The 16,673-nt window shown below is 70.9% G+C and overlaps 1 protein-coding gene across 2 annotated transcripts; it reads right to left on the bottom strand.

Moving 5' to 3' along the window:
* Positions 1-331: 331 nt before the first annotated feature.
* MSL1 (MSL complex subunit 1) lies at positions 332-9,209 on the bottom strand. 2 transcript variants are annotated; one of them, XM_067312149.1, is made up of 9 exons: positions 8,620-9,209; positions 5,444-5,667; positions 4,724-5,106; positions 3,193-3,257; positions 2,777-2,844; positions 2,359-2,483; positions 2,201-2,273; positions 1,870-1,992; positions 332-780 (listed from the first exon to the last, which is right to left on the bottom strand). In XM_067312149.1, exons 1-8 carry the CDS (start codon positions 9,178-9,180, stop codon positions 1,902-1,904), a joined length of 1,590 nt encoding a protein of 529 aa, XP_067168250.1. In that variant the 5' UTR covers positions 9,181-9,209; the 3' UTR covers positions 332-780; positions 1,870-1,901. The 2 variants fall into 2 exon arrangements, with proteins under 2 accessions (XP_067168250.1, XP_067168248.1); XM_067312147.1 differs by having other exon boundaries at positions 332-1,992.
* Between the last annotated feature and the right edge of the window lie 7,464 nt (positions 9,210-16,673).

A 16,673-nucleotide genomic window follows, 5' to 3' on the forward strand; every position in this document is an offset into this window, starting at 1 on the left:
CCCCCGCGCCCGCTTCCGGCGCGGCGTCACGCGGCCGCCGCCGTCCCAGCAGCCCCCGCGGCAGGGAGCGGACTCTCCTTCCCCCAACCACCACCTTGCCGCCTCTCTCCCCAGCAGGGGGCAGGCACGCGCCGGGCGCGGCGGTGACGTCACCGCGCGCGATGATGTCATAGCGGCCGGGGTGATGTCACGGCGGGGAGGCGGCGCGAGGCAGACACCACCACGCAGCCGTCGTTTTTCTATTTTATTGAAAAAAAAAAAAAAAATCATTTCTCATACAAGGGGGGGCGTTCGCCGCCCCCGTTAACACTGCGAAACCTAACGAACGCAATCAACAGCCACAATAGCTTTTATTTACAATCGAACTTTTGTTGTTTTTTTAATAAGATATTTACAAGACAACCCATTTTACACATTAGAAATGGTATCAAAAGTATGCGGTACAACAGACAACGGGGGGCAGATGGCCGTAAAACGAGGCTGAGGAGTACAGACAAGCTGCTTTATTTAAACTTTTTTTTGTTTGTTTTTAAGCTTTTTATATTTTTTTAAAACAAGTTTCCTTACACTAGTTCAAACTCGGTTCAAGAAAGCAGGGCTGCAGCCGGCGAGCGGCGCGGCGGGGAGCCGCTGGGCCCCCCCTCGAAGAGGCGGTTTCACAGTGTTGCACCCCGGATCGGGAGGAGTTTGGACCGTTTTGGGTGCGGGGCGGGCCGAGGGCGCTCTCCTCCGCCGGGGCGGCCCGGGGGCTCATGCCGAGCCCCCCTCCGGCAGCCAGCCCTGCAAGACAGACGACATCGAGGAAAGGAAGAAAAAGGAGAGGCTCTGCTCGCGTTTTGCTCCTTTAATAGTTTGGCTCCTAATTGCACAGAAATCCAGGAAGGACACATGCGATCATGCTCAAAGCAGACACCCAAGAACAGCCTTTGCGAAAAACGGGGGCACGAGGTGGCGCGGAGGCCGGGGAAGGGGCCATGGAGAGCCCACCTGGGCCCCGCACGCCCCCTCCCCGGTGCTCCCGGCTCCGGGGGCTTCGGCAGCACCATTCCGGCCAGCCCCACGCGGGGCCAGGCAGTGCCGTCCCCAAAATATTTAAATTAAAAAAAAAAGAAAAAAAAAAAGAACCAAAATTGTGCGTATAGAATTTCTATTTCACAAAAAAGTTGGGGTTTTTTGTTTCTTTCTCAACTCTCCCCTCCAACCCTGTTACAGCCATTCCAGATGGGGCGGCAGAAATAAAAAAACAATAATAATAATAATAATAATAAAAAAAAAGAGACATTAGCTGGCCGAAGCCTTGCCGCGGGGGCAGCCGGGCTGGGGGGAGGCGCCGCTCCCACCGCTGCGGCACAAACCGCTTTTCCCTGGGGCTTTCCCGCGCGACCCACGGCGGCAGGACCAGGCGGGCGGCGCACGGGGACGGAGCCGCTTCCCGTTCCGGACTTCCCCGCGGCAAGCGGGTCGGTCCGCTGCCACGGGCTCCAGCTGTTCCCATGCTCCGGCCCCGTTCCCGCGCTCCGGCCCCATTCCCGCTCCGCCTGTCCGGAAAAGGGACGGTGGCCGCGGGCGGTGCGTGCTGAGCCGCGTCGGGGAAGCGGGACACCGCGACAAGCCGGGGCCGGAGCAGCTTCGCGGGAGCTCACGGCCCCGCCGCTCCGGATAAAGCTGGAGAATTCGCTGTCGAGGGAGGAGGAATAAAAACCAGAAGGAAAACCCCAGCTCGAAGCACAGCCAGTCGGTGGGGAAAGAGTCTGTGGGAAAACGTCGAAAAAACCCAAAGAGAACAAAACCGGGGGCACGGAGGGAACGAAACCATCCGCGAACGAGAATGTACAAGAGGGCGGAGATCCGCGCGACCGAGCAACGTACGGAGCCCCTGGCCGCGAGCGCCCGCCGCCCGGCTATTTCCGGCACGTCCGGTGAGGCGTCTGCTTCTTCTGCATCTCCAGCCGGCAGCGGCTCCGCTCGTCCAGCCAGGGCAGCTCGAAATTCCTGCGGGAAGAGCCGGCGCTCACCGCGGCGCTCGCCGCCGCCGCGGCCCCCCAGCCCCGAACCGCGAGAAGCCGAGCGGCAGCGCCCGCTCCGAGGGGCCCTGCGCTCCCAGGAATTTGTTATTTCCAAGGGGGATAAAGAAAGGTTTTATCCTTTCCGGAGGGTGCCGAGCCCCGCGGCGCCTCCCCTCCCGGTCCCCGGTACTCACTGCGGAGTTAGTTTTGGTAAGGGCCGGCCGAAGGCGACGACGGGCAGGTAGGGGGTGATGAGCAAGCTCTCCACTGCGGGGAGACACCGGAGCGTTAGTCGGCCCCCGGCGCAGGCGCCGCTCCCCACCTCTCCCCCGAAGGCGCCGGGCAAACTCACCGTCATCTGGCTCAGGGAAAAATGAGGTAACTTCCGGCTCCGACTCCTGAATTCCTTTCCTTTTGTACATTCGGAGCTGCAGCCGCTGTAAGATTCTTTGTTCCCTGATCCTCTGAATGTCCCATCTGGAAAAGATAAAGCCCCCGGCCGTGAGGAACGGCACTCGGAAACCGAGCGGGTACCTCCGCCGCCGCCTGCGATGCTCCAGCTGGGCGTGCGGAGCCAGCGCCGCCACCGCGCTCCCGCTTCCCTCTCCCGGCTCCGGGCTCCGCTCCCGCCTCATCTCCTCAAGCCTCTGCCCGGGTTGTTGCAACCCGAGCAGCCAAATCTCGTCCCCCACCCTCCTGCCGGAGCCGAATCGGGGTCTGTGCACGCAAGAGGGGCCCCGCATCATCCTCCTCCTTCTCCTTCTTCCTACCTTTTCCTTCTCTTCTCATCCAGCTCCAACTTGGCGTGCCGCTTGGAAAACACACTGTCGTCTAGATTCTGCAACGGCGGAAAGGGAGGTGAGCGCTTCCCTCCCGGGGCTCCAGCTCCTGCTCCCTCGCCCACCGCAACCCCTTCTCCCTTCGGCGCGCGAAGGGAACAGCGTCCCGCTGAGCGCCCGCCGCGAGACGACGGCACGCGCCGGCTCTTCCCACCCAGCCCACAGGAGCAGCGGCGCCGACCAGGAGTTTCCAGCATTTGGGACGAACCAAGAGAGGATAAGAGACTCCCAGCCAGGAGTTGCTCGCTCCGGCTGCTTTCCCCGGAGCGGTAAACCCGGGGAGAAGGCTGCCGAAACGCCAGCTCCGGAGGCGAATACGGAGCAGGCTGCTCCGGGCTGCCACGTACCTCCAGGAGGTCAGAGGGGTTGGGGTCTCTCAGGGGCTCCACGACATGGTCCCTCCACGACGGAACTGCGGAGCGAAAGGGCAAGGCGTTAAACGGCGCGGGGCTCCCCGCCGCCCCCGGAGCACGCCGGCAGCCCGCTCCTCTCCTCGTCTCCAGCTCGCCGCTCCTTCGCCCGGAGCGCGGGTCGACCTACCGCAAGAGCCCCGCGCCGCTCCGCCGGGCGTCCCCCTGCCATCGCCAGGGAGCTCGGCCGCGGCACGGGGCGTCCCGGAGCCGCGGGCTTTGCTCCGGGGGCGAGTTCAGGTCAGGGCGCTCGCTGGCGCCGGCTGCGGAGTTGCAAACACAAACCAGGGCGCGAGGACGGGCGCGTGCCGGGGGGGAGCAGCCCCCGGCTAAGCCCCAAACGCCGGCGATGCGGACGGACCCCGGCTAGGTCGGCGGACGCTCGCCGGGGGGGACTGCCGAGGCGGCGCCGGAGGAGAGCCCAGCTCCAGGGGCTGCTTTACGCGCTCGCGCTCCTCCGTCTCCTGCGGCCGAGCACACGAGCGAACCCGAGCGCTGCTCTAAGGAGACGCGCAGAGGTTCCTCCTCATTCCGGGATTTGCCGCCGGCAAATACGTTTCCCAGGCCGGCAGGGAAGAGTGAGGAGACTGAAGGGACCCCCAGACCCCCCCCGGCCACGCTCCCTCGGGAAGCGCAGCCCAGGGCTCTCCCATCTCGGGTCGGAGCCGCCCTACGGGATCCAGGGGCAGGCGCTGGGGAACCGTTTCGGCCGCCCACCCGCTCCCCCAGCTTCGGGGCGGCCCACAACCCCGCCGAGGGACGAGCACGGCGTCGCGCAGGGACGGCGCAAACCGGGCTGCGCATTTCCCAACCGCGGACGGGAAGTTGCTTCACGCTTTGCTCCAAAGGGCGTGCGGCTCGCTCCGGAAACCGAGGGGGTTTAAAGCGCGGCCGGGCCAGGCAGCCCCGTGCGGGACAAACCGCTCCCCAGCTCCGGCTAAAAGCCCGGAGGAGAAGCGGCAGCGCGGGCTGATCTGGGGCTGTAACGGGCCCCACGGTGCCATGCAAAGAGGCGACCGGAGAACCGCTAGGGAGAGGCCGCCCTGTGCTCCGTAGGGAGCCGGCGGGATGGGGACTGGGGCAGCCGCAGCGGAGCCTCCTCCCGGAGCAAGGGCCCCCTTCCCGCGTGCAGAGCACGAGCCGAAGCGGCGGCTCGGGAGAGCTCGCCGCGGCCGTGGGGACGGCATAAGCCCCGCTCGAACCGCTGCCGGCACTCGGCGCCGCTTCACCGGCTGACGCTGCTCGCGGCAGGGCGAGGGGATCGGCCGGACCCTGCCGGCAGCGACGCGGCTGAGCGAGGCCGGCACCGGCCCGCGCGAGAGCCCCGCGGACGCGCACGGCGATGCCCAAGAGCTGCGGAGGGCTCCGGGCAGAGCGTCCCGCTTTCCGCCCGGCCCGGCCCTCCTCCTCTCGCCTTTCCGCCCCGAAACGACCGCCGGCGGCCGCGAGCGGCGTCTCCCTCGCTTACTTGCTACAGTCTCCTCCTTCTTCGGGGAGGGCTCTCGTAAGGGCAACGGTGACGGGGGAGGCTGATGCCAGCGGCACAAGTACATTTCCGTGGTTGAAAGATAGGGCAGGTCTTCTACCTCGCCGAAGAAGCCCTTCTCCTTGGCGTGGGCGCCGGGACCTTTCAGCGGGGCAGAGGGTCTGAGCGGGGTGTCCAGGAGCGACCGGGTTTTTTCCGGAGTCTCTTGGCTCCGCAGTTCTCGTTTACAAACAGTTTCGGACAAGGAGCCGCCCGACTCCTCTTTGCCCGGCGAGTGCTTCAGGCTCTTGCTCTTCACTTTGGAGAACTCGGACACCAGCTTCTTCACAGGCGTCTTCCTCTCGGCGCTCCCGAACGTCGGCTTCCTGCGGACGGAGGGAGAGGTGAAGCAGGGGCGCGCGGCTTCCCACCCGCCGCGGTGAACCCAGCCCCGCGCTGCCAACGGGGCGCCCGAACCGGGGCCGCTTCGCCCAGGGGAAGCCCTGGGTGCCAAACAGCACAAACGCCCATCGCCGGGGTTTTAATCAAAATCAGCGCTGCAAACAGCGTGGAAAAAAGCAACGCGGACGAGCCCGGCGGGAGCAGCGGGGGAAACCGGCGGGCAGCGCCGGGCCGGACAAGCTCGAGAGGCTTCTCCGGCGTTTTAGGGTCTCGTCTTTGCTCGCGTCCCGCCCCGGCGCAGCCCCCCCCGTTCCCCGCTACCTCTTGTGCCCCTTGCCGTTCCTGCCGTAGGGGAAGTGCTTGGGCGGCAGGGTCTGCGAGGGCTCCAGCAGCTCCTGCGGGCACTCCAGCGGCAGCTTCTCGCACGCTTCCGCCTCCGCCTTCTCGTCCACCTCGAAGCCCTGGAAGATCCTGTGCTTCTCCCTCTCGGTGTCCTTCTTCACCAGCTGCACACGCCTTTCCATGCGCTCGATGCGCGCAAGGAGCTGAAAAGCAAAGCGGCATCGCTGCTCGCGGGCAAGCCCTCGCTCTCCGGCCGCTCCGGGCACGCTCCGGCCCCCGCGGAGCTCTCCAAGCCCCGTGCCGGTGGGGCGATCGCCCCCATGGTGCCTTCCCCGCTCTCCGCCCGCAACGAATCCTTTCCCGCTTTTAGACCTGTCCCCGCTTTTACCTTGCGGCTTCCTGGCGCCGCTAAGAGCCTCCGAGGTGCAGGAGGAAGCTTGTGCCGGGCGGCACCGGCCCCGCTCCCGAGCGGCCCCGGGGGTCGGGACAGACCGCAGGGCGCACGGCGAGCGCCATAAGTAGCGGCGGCTCCCCCGGAACGGGGACGACGGGGGCACCGGGGTGCTGCGGGCCGTGCGCCTCTGTGCGGTTTGCGCAACGCGGACGCGCGGCAGGTAGCGGCCCGAGGCGTCCAAGCAGCGCAAGGCGGCCACCGGCTACCCGGCCGGAGGCAACGCCGGAGGCTCCCGAACCCGGCTGCTTGCTCCCCGAGCGCCGGGGCAGGGGCTCGCGGGGAGACGCGGCCCCTGCTAAAGAGATGCATTCGCACCCCTGGCTGGACGCGGGGTTGGGATTGCAGCCCCGGCATCGCGGCCCCTTGCCCGGCTTGGCCAGCCGGGAAGAGAGCGCTCGGAAGGGAGTGGGGGGAAAGCCGTTTCCTGGGGCTCCGTTGGCCAGAGGGAGGCGGGAAGCTCCCGGCGCCCTCGGGAGCCGCTGGGGCAGCTGCATCCAGCAAGCTGGGAGCCGCTCCGGATGCTCCCCCGCCTGCTGCGGTTCGCGGGCTCCATTTCCTCGGCTTTCTCCCGCCCTCCCGGGAGCGCCGGGGATGCCGGAGCTCCCGGCACAGCCCGGCTCCCTCCATGTCGGAGGGCTCGGCGCAGACCGGCCCCGGGATGTGTTTTGACGTGACTCACACCGAGGGGCCCCCCCCTCCCCCCAGCCCTCCCTCCTCCCCGGGGGCGGCCCGAACCCCTCGGCGGGAGACGCTTCGTTTTTAGGCGAGCCCGGGGGCAAGCAGGGGGCCTGCAGCGGGGAAACCCTGCAGCAGGGCAGCCCAGACAGCTGCGCCACGCTGGCACGTGCACCCCATGGGGCAGCCCTGCAGCGGGGCACAGCCGTGCCGGGGCCCTGCCAGCACGCACGTCCCACAGCGGGGCTGCCCCCGCAGCCGCACCGGGGCCAGGCCGGCGTGCACGTCCCGCAGCGGGGGCAGCCCCAACAGCCATACCGGCACCAGGCCGGCGCGCATGCCCGGGCATGCACGAAGCGGGGCAGCCCCGAAAGCGGGGCCGGGGCCAGGCCGGCGTGCATGCCCCGCAGTGGGGCAGCCCTGCGGCGGGGCCATGCAAGCAGTGGGGCAGCCCTGCGGCGGGGCAGCCGTGCAGCAGGGCCATGCAAGCAGTGGGGCAGCCCGCGCAGCCGTGCATGCCCTGCATGCAGCGGGGCCGGGCCCTCTCCACCGCGGCCAGACGCCAGAGCCGTGCCCCGCAGCGGGGGGGGGCACCGGGGCAGCAGAGCAGCCCCCCCTCCGCCCCCCACACCCCCCTCGAGCGGCCCCTTTAACTTAACCCGCCACGCCGCGCAGGGGCGCGGGCCCTTTAAGGCCCCCCCACACACACCCCGCCGCTGCCATGGCGACGGGCGGCGGGCCCGTTAACCCCTGGCGCGCCGCCGCCCCGCCCCGGCCCTTTGTGCCCCCGCCGTTACCCTCGGGGCGGCGGCAGCGCCCGCCCCGCCCCTCCCCGCCCCGCCCCGCCCGCGGGGCCTCCCGGTAACCCCCGCGCTGCCTTTGTCTGCCCGCCGGGGGCGCGAGACCCGGGGGGGCGGGGGGGGCATCAACCCCCCGGGGGGGGCATTAACCCTCGGGGGGGGCATTAACCCCTTTAAGGCACCTGAGGGGGGGCATCAACCCCCTGGGGGGGGGCATTTACCCCTTTAAGGCGCCTGGGGGGGCATTAACCCCCTGGGGGGGGCATTTACCCCTTTAAGGCGCCTGGGGGGGGGCATTAACCCCCTGAGGGGGGGCATTAGCCCCTTGAGAGTGCCCAGCATTAGCCCCCTGGGGGTATTAACCCCTTTGGGGTGCTTTGAGGGGGGGGCATTAAGCCCTTAGGGACGTCACGGGGGGGGGGCACTAAGCCCTTAGTGTGCTGGGTGGGGGAGGGGCATCAATGACAGAGGGAGGCGTTAACACCGGGAGGGGGGGGTGTTACCACATGGCGAGGGCCTTGGAGGACATTACCACATGGGGGGGCCCTTAATGCCCGCGGAGGGGGTATTTTTGGGAGGGGGGGGCATTAACCCCTTAAGGGTGCCTGGAGGGGCATGACCACATGGAGGGGCCTTAATGCCTGGGCACGGGGGGCATTAATCCCTTAGGGGAAGCACTAATGCCGGGGGGGGGGGCATCAATGCCTTGGGGGGGGCATTAATCTCTTAGGGGCGCCTGAGGGGGGTACTTTGAGGGGGGGCATTAATGCCTGGGGGGGGATTAACCCCTTAGGGGCACCTAGGGTGCATCAACATCTAGGGGCTGCCTTGAGGGGGGGGGATTAACACATGGGGGGAAACCCCTGAGGGGGCATCAACACGGGGGGGGGCACATTAACCCCTTAGGTGCTTTTAGGGGTGGACTGAGCCCTTGGGGGGGGGGTGACTTGTTCCTTAAGTACCATGGAGGGGGGCAGTTACTGGAGGGGGGGGGCATTAACCCCTTCAGCACCGCAGCGTGGACACTCACCTCCTGGACTGGGGGGGGGAGGAAGACTTGGGGGACCCTCATCCCTGGGGTGGGGGGGGGCATTAACCTCCCCCCCCCGGGGGGGGGTGAGGACACACGTTAACCCTTCAGGCGCCGCGTTGAGCCGCCGGGTGCGGCGCTGCCCCCCCCTTCCCCCCCCACCCCCCCCCCCGGGCGCCGTTAACCCCCGCCGTACCGTGTCGCGCTCGGCCTTGAGCTCCTCGATCTCCTTCTCCTTGGCCTGCAGCTGCTGCTGCTGCTGCTCGATGAGGTCCAGCTGGAGCAGCAGGATCTGCTTGAGGCAGGCGGCCTGGCCCGGAGAGCCGCCGCCGGCGCCCATGGCGCCCCGCCGCGCGCCGCTCTTCCACTTGGGCTCGGCGGCGGGGCCCGGCTCCGGTGCAGGCCCCGGTGCCGGTGTCGGTGCCGGTGCCGGTGTAGGCCCCGGTGCGGCGCTGTGCCCGGGCAGCCCGGCCTGGAAGCGCGGCCGGGCGCTGGCATCCCCCGCCGCCGCCGCCTGCTTGCTGCCGGCCAGCGGCACCAGCCCGGCCCAGCTCTGCTCCGCCGCCGCCGCCGCCGCCGCCACCCCGCCGCGGCCCTTGTGTGCCCCCAGCGGCGGCGGCTCCTTGGCCTTGCGGGGCGGCGGCGGGCGCTGCAGCGCGGCTCCTTCCTCCCGCGGCTCGGCCGGGCCCGGCTCCAGCGCCAGCGCCGCCGCCGCCGCCGCCGCCGCCGCCTTGAAGGCGGTGGATCGCATGGTCATGGCGCGGCCTGGGCCCGCTGCGGCACCGCGCCGCCGCCGCTGCTGCTACCGCCCGGCGCCATGGGCGGGCGGCCGCCGGCAGCTGGCGGCAGCGCGGGCGCGGCGGCCCATGCGGAGCCGCCGCTCCGCCGCGCTCATCCCCGCCCCAGGCCGCCGCCGCCGCGGGCCCCCGGGCAGGGGCTTCCCCGCCGCCCCCTCCTCCTCCTCCTCCTCCTCCTCCCCGCCGCCGGGGGAGGGGCGCGGGGGCCTCCCGGCCGCGGCGACGGGCGCTGGGGGGGGGGGGGGCGGGCGCACCCCCCCCTCACCTCCCCTCCCCTCCCCTCCGCGCCCGCACCGGGGGCGACCGGTGCCCCGGGAACCCCCCCCCTTCCTTTCCCCGCTACGGAACCGGGACCCCCCTCACGGGAACGGGACCGGCAACGGGCACCGGGGCGCGGGCCTGGGCCGAGCGGGCACCACCGCGGCGGCGGCGGCGGCGGGACCAGGCCCCCCCCCCCCCCGGTTACCTTTAAACCGGGCCGAGCGCGCATGCGCCGGCGGCGGCCGCGCGGGGGAGGGGGCGCGCGGGGGAGCGATTTGGGGAGGGGGGCGGCTGGGGGGCAACTGAGCGCTGAGGGGGCGGTTTGGAGGGGGGGGCAGTGACTGGGGGGGAGCACCCAGGGGGCAGTTCGGGGAGGGGGGCAGTTACCGTGGGGGCAGCAAGGGGGCGGTTTGGGGGAGGGGGCGGTTGGGGGCTCTGTGGGGCAGTGGGGAGCTCCGGTGTGGGGGTGGGGAGGCAGTTTGGGGAGGGGGGAGCCCCTGGGAGGGGTGACGGCCCCCGTGGGGGGGGGCAGCGGGGCAGGGAAATCGGGGAGCGAGCGGAGGAGGGGGCGCCCTCCCCCTTAGTCCCCCGTGTCCCCCCGTCCCCCCGTCCCCCCCCCCGGCAGGAGGCCTCGCCGTCGGGGCGGCACACGTGTGACGAGCGGGGCCAGGCCTCAGCCCCGCGGCGGCGCAGAGCAGCAGGGTCAGGGCCCGGCCCGGGCGCCTCCTCCTCTCCCGGCGGCACCCGCGCGGCGATGCAGCCTGGCTGCGCTGGCGTCCGTCCGTCTGTCTGTCCGTCCGTCCGTCCGGGGCCAAGTGCAGGGACCCCCCCCCCGGCTGGGGAAACTGAGGCATGGCCTGAGGCCGAGTGGGCCGTCGGTGCCGGAGCTGGATGGGCCCCGGCGGGTGGGGGCCGCCGGGCGAGCGGGACCCCCACGGGCAGCAGTGTCCCGCCGCCACCGCCCGGTGGCTCCCGAGCGCGGCGGCTCCGGCGCCGGATGGCACCGGGAAAGGCGGGATCCAGCAGCCGCGCTCCCGGGTGCTGCACGGGCTGGGCCAGCTAATTACGGGAGCTCATTAACCCCCCCCCCCCCACGCACCCAGGGTGGCTCACGTGCCCGGGGCGCGGGGGCATCCCGGGAGCACGGCGGGAGCAAGGCGCCGGATGGGGCTGCGGTGGCGGTAGCGCCTCCCACCGCATCCCTTTCCGCAGCCCCGTGGCACCGCTGTGAGCCGAGTTTGCTGGGCCTCGGCCCGGCTCTGCCCCACCGCTACGGGACCCCAGAGTGGGGAGCGGGGTCGGCAGCGCGCGGGCGGCGTGCACCGTGCCCGCGTGGACCGCACGCTGCTTGCGCCGCTGCAGGGGCTGCAGCCCCCTCTGCCCAGGAGCGCACACGTATGTGCACGTATCTACACGTGCACCCGCAGGCCTATAGGGGCTGCAGTTCCCGGGGCGCACGTGCACACGCGTGCGTGGGTACACGCACCCTGCGGGGAGGGACTGCAGCCCCCACTGCGCACGCGTGTGTGCACGCAGCCCTGCGGCCCCAGCACATGCGTGTGCACCCCTGCACCCCTGCAGAGGCGGCAGCGCCCAGCACACGCAGGCACACATACATGTATATGCACACACATGTGCATATGCACGCACCCATGCATGCACACACGTGCACACACTCCTGCAGGGGCTCTAGCCTGCAGCAGGCACACACGGACACAGACATGGACACATGTACGCACACACGTGTGTGGGTATGCACGCTGCTGCAGGGAGGGACTGCAGCCTGCGCTGCATGTGCACACACACACACATGAACACGCGCACGCACCCCTGCGGGGGCTGCAGCCCCCTGCGCGCACGCACCCACCCACACCCCTGCGGAGAGGGACTGCAGCACCCACTGCTCGTGCACACGCACACACATGCACATACATGCACACGCCCCTGCAGGGACTGCAGTCCCCAGCACGCACACACACACACACGAGCATTTCTCCCCACACACCCTGCTGAACAAACACCACACCCACCAAGCAGCGATGACAGCAAACAGGGCAGTGGCACAAGGGACACGCAGGGCACAGTGCAGGGCACAGCACAGGGCATGGTGCAGGGCACAGTGCAGGGCATGGTGCAGGGGACATGTAGGGAATGGCACAGGACATGGCACAGGGGACATGCAGGGGACATGCAGGGAATGACACAGGGCATGGTGCAGGGCATGGTGCAGGGGACATGCAGGGGGCACAGTGCAGGGCACGGTGCAGGGGACATGTAGGGAATAGCACAGGGCATGGTGCAGGGGACATGCAGGGGACATGTAGGGAATAGCACAGGGCATGGTGCAGGGGACATGCAGGGGACATGTAGGGAATAGCACAGGGCATGGTGCAGGGGACATGCAGGGCACAGTGCAGGGCACAGTGCAGGGGACATGTAGGGAATAGCACAGGGCATGGTGCAGGGGACATGCAGGGCACGGCGCAGGGGATGTGCAGGGGACATGCAGGGCACAGCGCAGGGACGTGCCTCTCTGCAGAGCTGCCTTAGCCGGGGGGGGGGGGGGAGGCAGGGTGCAGGGGGGGTCCTGGGCAGCCCCAGCCCAGCCCGCGGGCACCGAACCTCCCTGCACAGCTGCCCCCGGAGATGCGCCGGGGGGGGGGGGGGGGGGCCGCGTCCGCGTCGGGGACCCACGGCAGCCGCAGGGTGTCCCCCGCGTGGTGGCGGCGGCGGCGGCTGGTGCTGCAATGCCGCCGCATTGCAACGGGCCCTTGCCAGGGCCCCCGCGCTCGCCGCGTCCCCGGCGCAGGGGAAGCCGCTCTCCCCGCGGCGCAGCCTGGCGAGCCAAGCCTTATTTAAAGCCCTGCCTTCCCCGCTGCGCCGTGCACACGCGCACACACACACACACACACACACAAACACGCGCCCATGCAGCCTGTTTTGCTGCGCCGGGGGTTTCCTGCGGCCGCCCGGCCCCGCTCCTGCAGGCCCACGTGCCCGGCCCCGCGCCCGGCCCGCACATGGCTCTGCAGCACGGCTGCTTTGCAGGGAAGTTGTTGTGGCTAAAAATGGAGCAGGTCTCACATGCCAGCGCCACGTGACGCCGGCGCTGCAAACAGCTCGCTCAGATGGAGAGGGCTTGCAAACAGCGAGGAGGAGGAGGAGGAGGAGGAGGAGGAGGAGGAGGAGGAGGGGAGCCGCCGGCTCACATGGGCTGGCACCGACGCCGTTCGGCCCGGCCGAGCCGCCCGGGCCCCCGCGGCCACCCTGCCCCGTGGGGCCCAGCCCGGCCGCGGTGCACGGCCGTGGGGCACGGACAGCCCGGCTTTCAGGGAGCCCCGGGCTGGCTGCGTTTGCTGGGGGTGGTCTGCGAGGCCGAAGACGACCCCGCAGCCGCCGGCTCTTCCTCCGTCCCCCCCCCGACTGCTGGGGGACACAGGGCCGAGTGCGGGTTGGGGCCGCGGCTGCAAACACAGGCAGATGCACACAGATCAGCACGTGGGATTTTATGAGGCCGCGGCCAGGCTGCGCCCTGGCGGGGGTGAGCAGGGGCCCCCCCGCACCGACCCCAGCTGCCCCCGACCCTGCAGCGGGGTGTCCGCGTGCCCTGGATCCTGCACCCCTTTGGCACCCCCCACAGGGCCGGCGGTCCCTGCACCCTAGCTGCCTGCACCCCTGGGGGTCCCTGCTCCCCTGCACCCCTGGATCCTGCAATCTCAGATCCTGCACCCTTGGGGTCCCTGCACCCCTGGATCCTGCACCCCTGGATACTGCAATCCCAGATCCTGCACCCCTGGGGTCCCTGCACCCCTGGATCCTGCACCCCTGAATCTTGCACCCCTGGGGTCCCTGCACCCCTGGATCCTGCACCCTGGTGTGTCCCTGCACCCCTGGATCCTGCACCCTGGAGTGTCCTTGCTCCCCTGCACCCTGCACCCCTGAATCCTGCACTCCCAGATCCTGCACCCTGTTGTGTCCCTGCACCCCTGGATCCTGCACCCCTGGGGGGTCCCTGCTCCCCTGCACCCCTGGATCCTGCACCCCTGGGGGGTCCCTGCTCCCCTGCACCCCTGGCTCCTGCCCCCCCCCGTGGTGTTGCTGCCCCCGAGCAGCGTGGGGGCTGGCGGGTGCCCCTGCCGCCGACGCTCTCCAGGCCAGGCCTCCCGCTCCGGCTTGTTTACCTGCTTTTTTTTCCCTTTCCGCGAGGGAAGGGAAAGGGCGAGTTCTGGCACCGCGGAGCCGCCAGCCCCGGCCAAGAATCCGCGGGGATGAGCTGGGGCTGCTGCTCTTTTCTTTTAAGCCATAAATCCACATGCTGCCCGCCAGGAAAAGGCTCCCTGGAACATCCCCGGAGTGAGCAGCCCTGCCGGCAGCCCCGGCGCAGCCCTGCCGCTCGCTGCCCCCGGCCCGCAGCCGCCTGCGTGGGCTCTCGGGGGCGTGGGACCCCCGGGGTCCCCACGCCGGCCCCCCACTCTGCCCCGCTCCCGGGGCTCTGGCCTGGCCCTTCGCCACGGCTGCCTCCGGAGGCGGCGGTCCGAGCCACTGGCAGCCCCCCTGGCACGGCAGGGGTCCCCAGCCGGCATCGGGCTTCCTGCCAAAACTTGGAGCGAGGCAGGACCCGGCATCTCCGGAGACAGCTGCGCACAGCCCCATTCCCAGCCCCGTGCTGGACCCATCCTGCAGCTGGGGAAACTGAGGCACGGCTGCAGGGGGGACGCCGAGCCCCCACCTGGCACGGGGGGACACCCGGGATGGACACCCTGCCCTCAGCGCCGACGGGACCCCGCAGCCGGGGGGGAGGTTGGAGGGTGCCCCAACCCCGGGGGGGGGCTTGGCTGGGGCCGGGGGGCGCAGGGGGGGTCCGTGCCCCGTGCCCGGCAGGCCAGCGCGCCCGTGCAGGGAGGGAAAACCCCGGGGCTGAGGGAGACGGACCCCCCTTTCCCGGAAAAGGTTTGGCAAGGTAAACAGGCGGCCAGGCTCGGAGTAAAAATAAACCCTTGTGCGGGCAGGCGCTGGGGGAGCGGCGCGGCCGTCACGTGGCCCCGCGGCACCGCTTCGAGCGGGCACGGGGCACGCGCCCCCCCTCCGCGGCCGCTATTTTTAAGCTGCGTCCTTGTGCCCGGCTGCGGCCGGCCGGGGGGCTCTGCCGGGGCCGGGGGGCTCTGCCAGGGCCGGGGGCCGTGGCGGTGGGCAGGGGCCGTGGGGCAGGGCTGGCGCGGCCCGACGGGGCCACGTGCGTCCCCCGCCGCTCCCAGGGCCAGGCTCACCCGGTGCCCGGGGACGCGGGCGCGTGACGGCCTCGGACGGGCATAAAAAAAAAAATGCCCCCTGCGCGCTGCAGATTAGCTTCCCGGAGCCGGGCGCCGGGTAAACAAACAGGACGGGAACGCGGCGGGCGGTCCTGCGGGAACCGCAGCTGGCGCTCGGGCCCTTGACTCGGGTGACCCGGGGAGGAGCGGGGCACGGCGGGTGCGTGCCCGGGCTGCAGCGCGCCCCAGTGCCCTGCCAGCTTCAGCGGTCCCCTCGCTGCGGAGGGCTTCCCGCGGCGGGGGGGTCTCAGCCCTGCGAGTCCCGCTCCCCCCCCGAGCATCCCTGCAGCCGCGGAGCATCCCTGCATCCGCACTCCATGCCACGAGCCGCAGCGGTGCGCGCAGGGTTGTTTTCTGAATTAAAACGAGCGGCTGAGTCACGGCTAATTGCCAGGGCCCAGGAACGTGCCGGGAGAGGAACACGGCTCCGAGCAGGGCCACGGGACCCGGGCACTCGGGGCAGCCAGGTGCAGGTTGCAGCAGGCACTGGGGTACTGCCGTCCCCCGGCAGCAGGACACCAGGGTGGACGGTGCCACCGGCTCCAGGGCCTCCCCAGGAGCCCCGGTCCCGCACATACGCCTGGGAGCAGCCGGGGGAAGCCCGAGCCGGCCCCGGCATGGCGCAAGGGCCGGTGACTCAGGGAGCGGCACTTCCCACGGGGTGACGGGGCGTCCCTGCGCCGCGCTGCCTCGGGGCGCCCCAGCGTTCCTGCCGCGTCCCAAGCAGCGCGCTGCAGCCGTGCCGGCATGGCCCGGGCTCCGGTGGCTCCTGCAGGGCCCCGCGCAGCCGGGGCACCCGACACCTCCTGTCCCGCCGGACCAGCTCGGATGGGTTTCCCGGTGCTGAGCACATCTGTGCCCTGGGCATCCTCCTTCTGGCTTGGCCCCCGAGCACGTGCCGCGCTGGCCTGGCACTTCAGGGTGCCACGTCACCCTGCGGCCAGCAGGGCACGGTGGCACGGGGACAGCCAGGGGCCGGGCAGGGCGGCACTGGGGGCTCGGCTGTGCGTGGGGTGGTGCCGTGCCGGTGCGGTGCGCGAGCCGCGCAGTGCGCCGGGCCTGGGGGTCCTGCTGTGCCGTGCAGGGGGTGCCGCGCACCCCAGTGCAGGAGGTTCAGCCGTGCCGGTGCCACGCTGTGCCCAGGGGTGCCCCGTGCAGGGGACGGTGCTGTGACGCGCTGTGCACAGGTTCCTGCCGGTGCAGGGGGTGTCACACCACGCTGCGTGCACAGGTGTCCCCAGTGCAGCGGGTCCTGCCGTGCCAGTGCCGGGTCCGGGTGTCCCCGGGAGCTTTGCAGTGCCCGTGTCGTGTCGTGCCGTGCCAAGCGCCCCCACCGCTGGGCACTGTGCCGGGGCATCCCTGGAGCTGTGCAATGCTCTCCATGGGTGCCCCCGGTGCTTGGGAACCCCCGGGGGCCGTGCAATGCCCTGCCGGGGCACCCCCGGTGCCGGGCACGGTGCAGTGCCAGGACACCCCCCGGGGACCGTGCAATGCCCTCCCCAGGTGCCCCCGGTGCCAGGCACGGTGCAGCGCCGGTGCACCCCGGGGGCCGTGCAGTGCCCTCCCCGGTGCCAGGCACGGTGCAGCGCCCGTGCACCCCGGGGGCCGTGCAATGCCCTCCCCGGTGCCGGGCACGGTGCACCCCGGGGGCCGTGCAGTGCCCTCCCCGGGTGCCCCCGGTGCCAGGCACGGTGCAGCGCCCGTGCACCCCGGGGGCCGTGCAATGCCCTCCCCGGTGCCGGGCACGGTGCACCCCGGGGGCCGTGCAGTGCCCTCCGCGGGCGCTCCCCGCGCCGGGACCGTGCAGCGCCGGGGCTGCCGGTGCCGGGCGGGCGGCGGGCGGGGGGCGCGGCGCCGCCGGGCCGGGCGCCGGGGCCGCCGGC

This window comes from Apteryx mantelli, chromosome 28 (assembly GCF_036417845.1).
Source record: "Apteryx mantelli isolate bAptMan1 chromosome 28, bAptMan1.hap1, whole genome shotgun sequence".
NCBI classification, from domain to species: Eukaryota; Metazoa; Chordata; class Aves; order Apterygiformes; family Apterygidae; genus Apteryx; species Apteryx mantelli.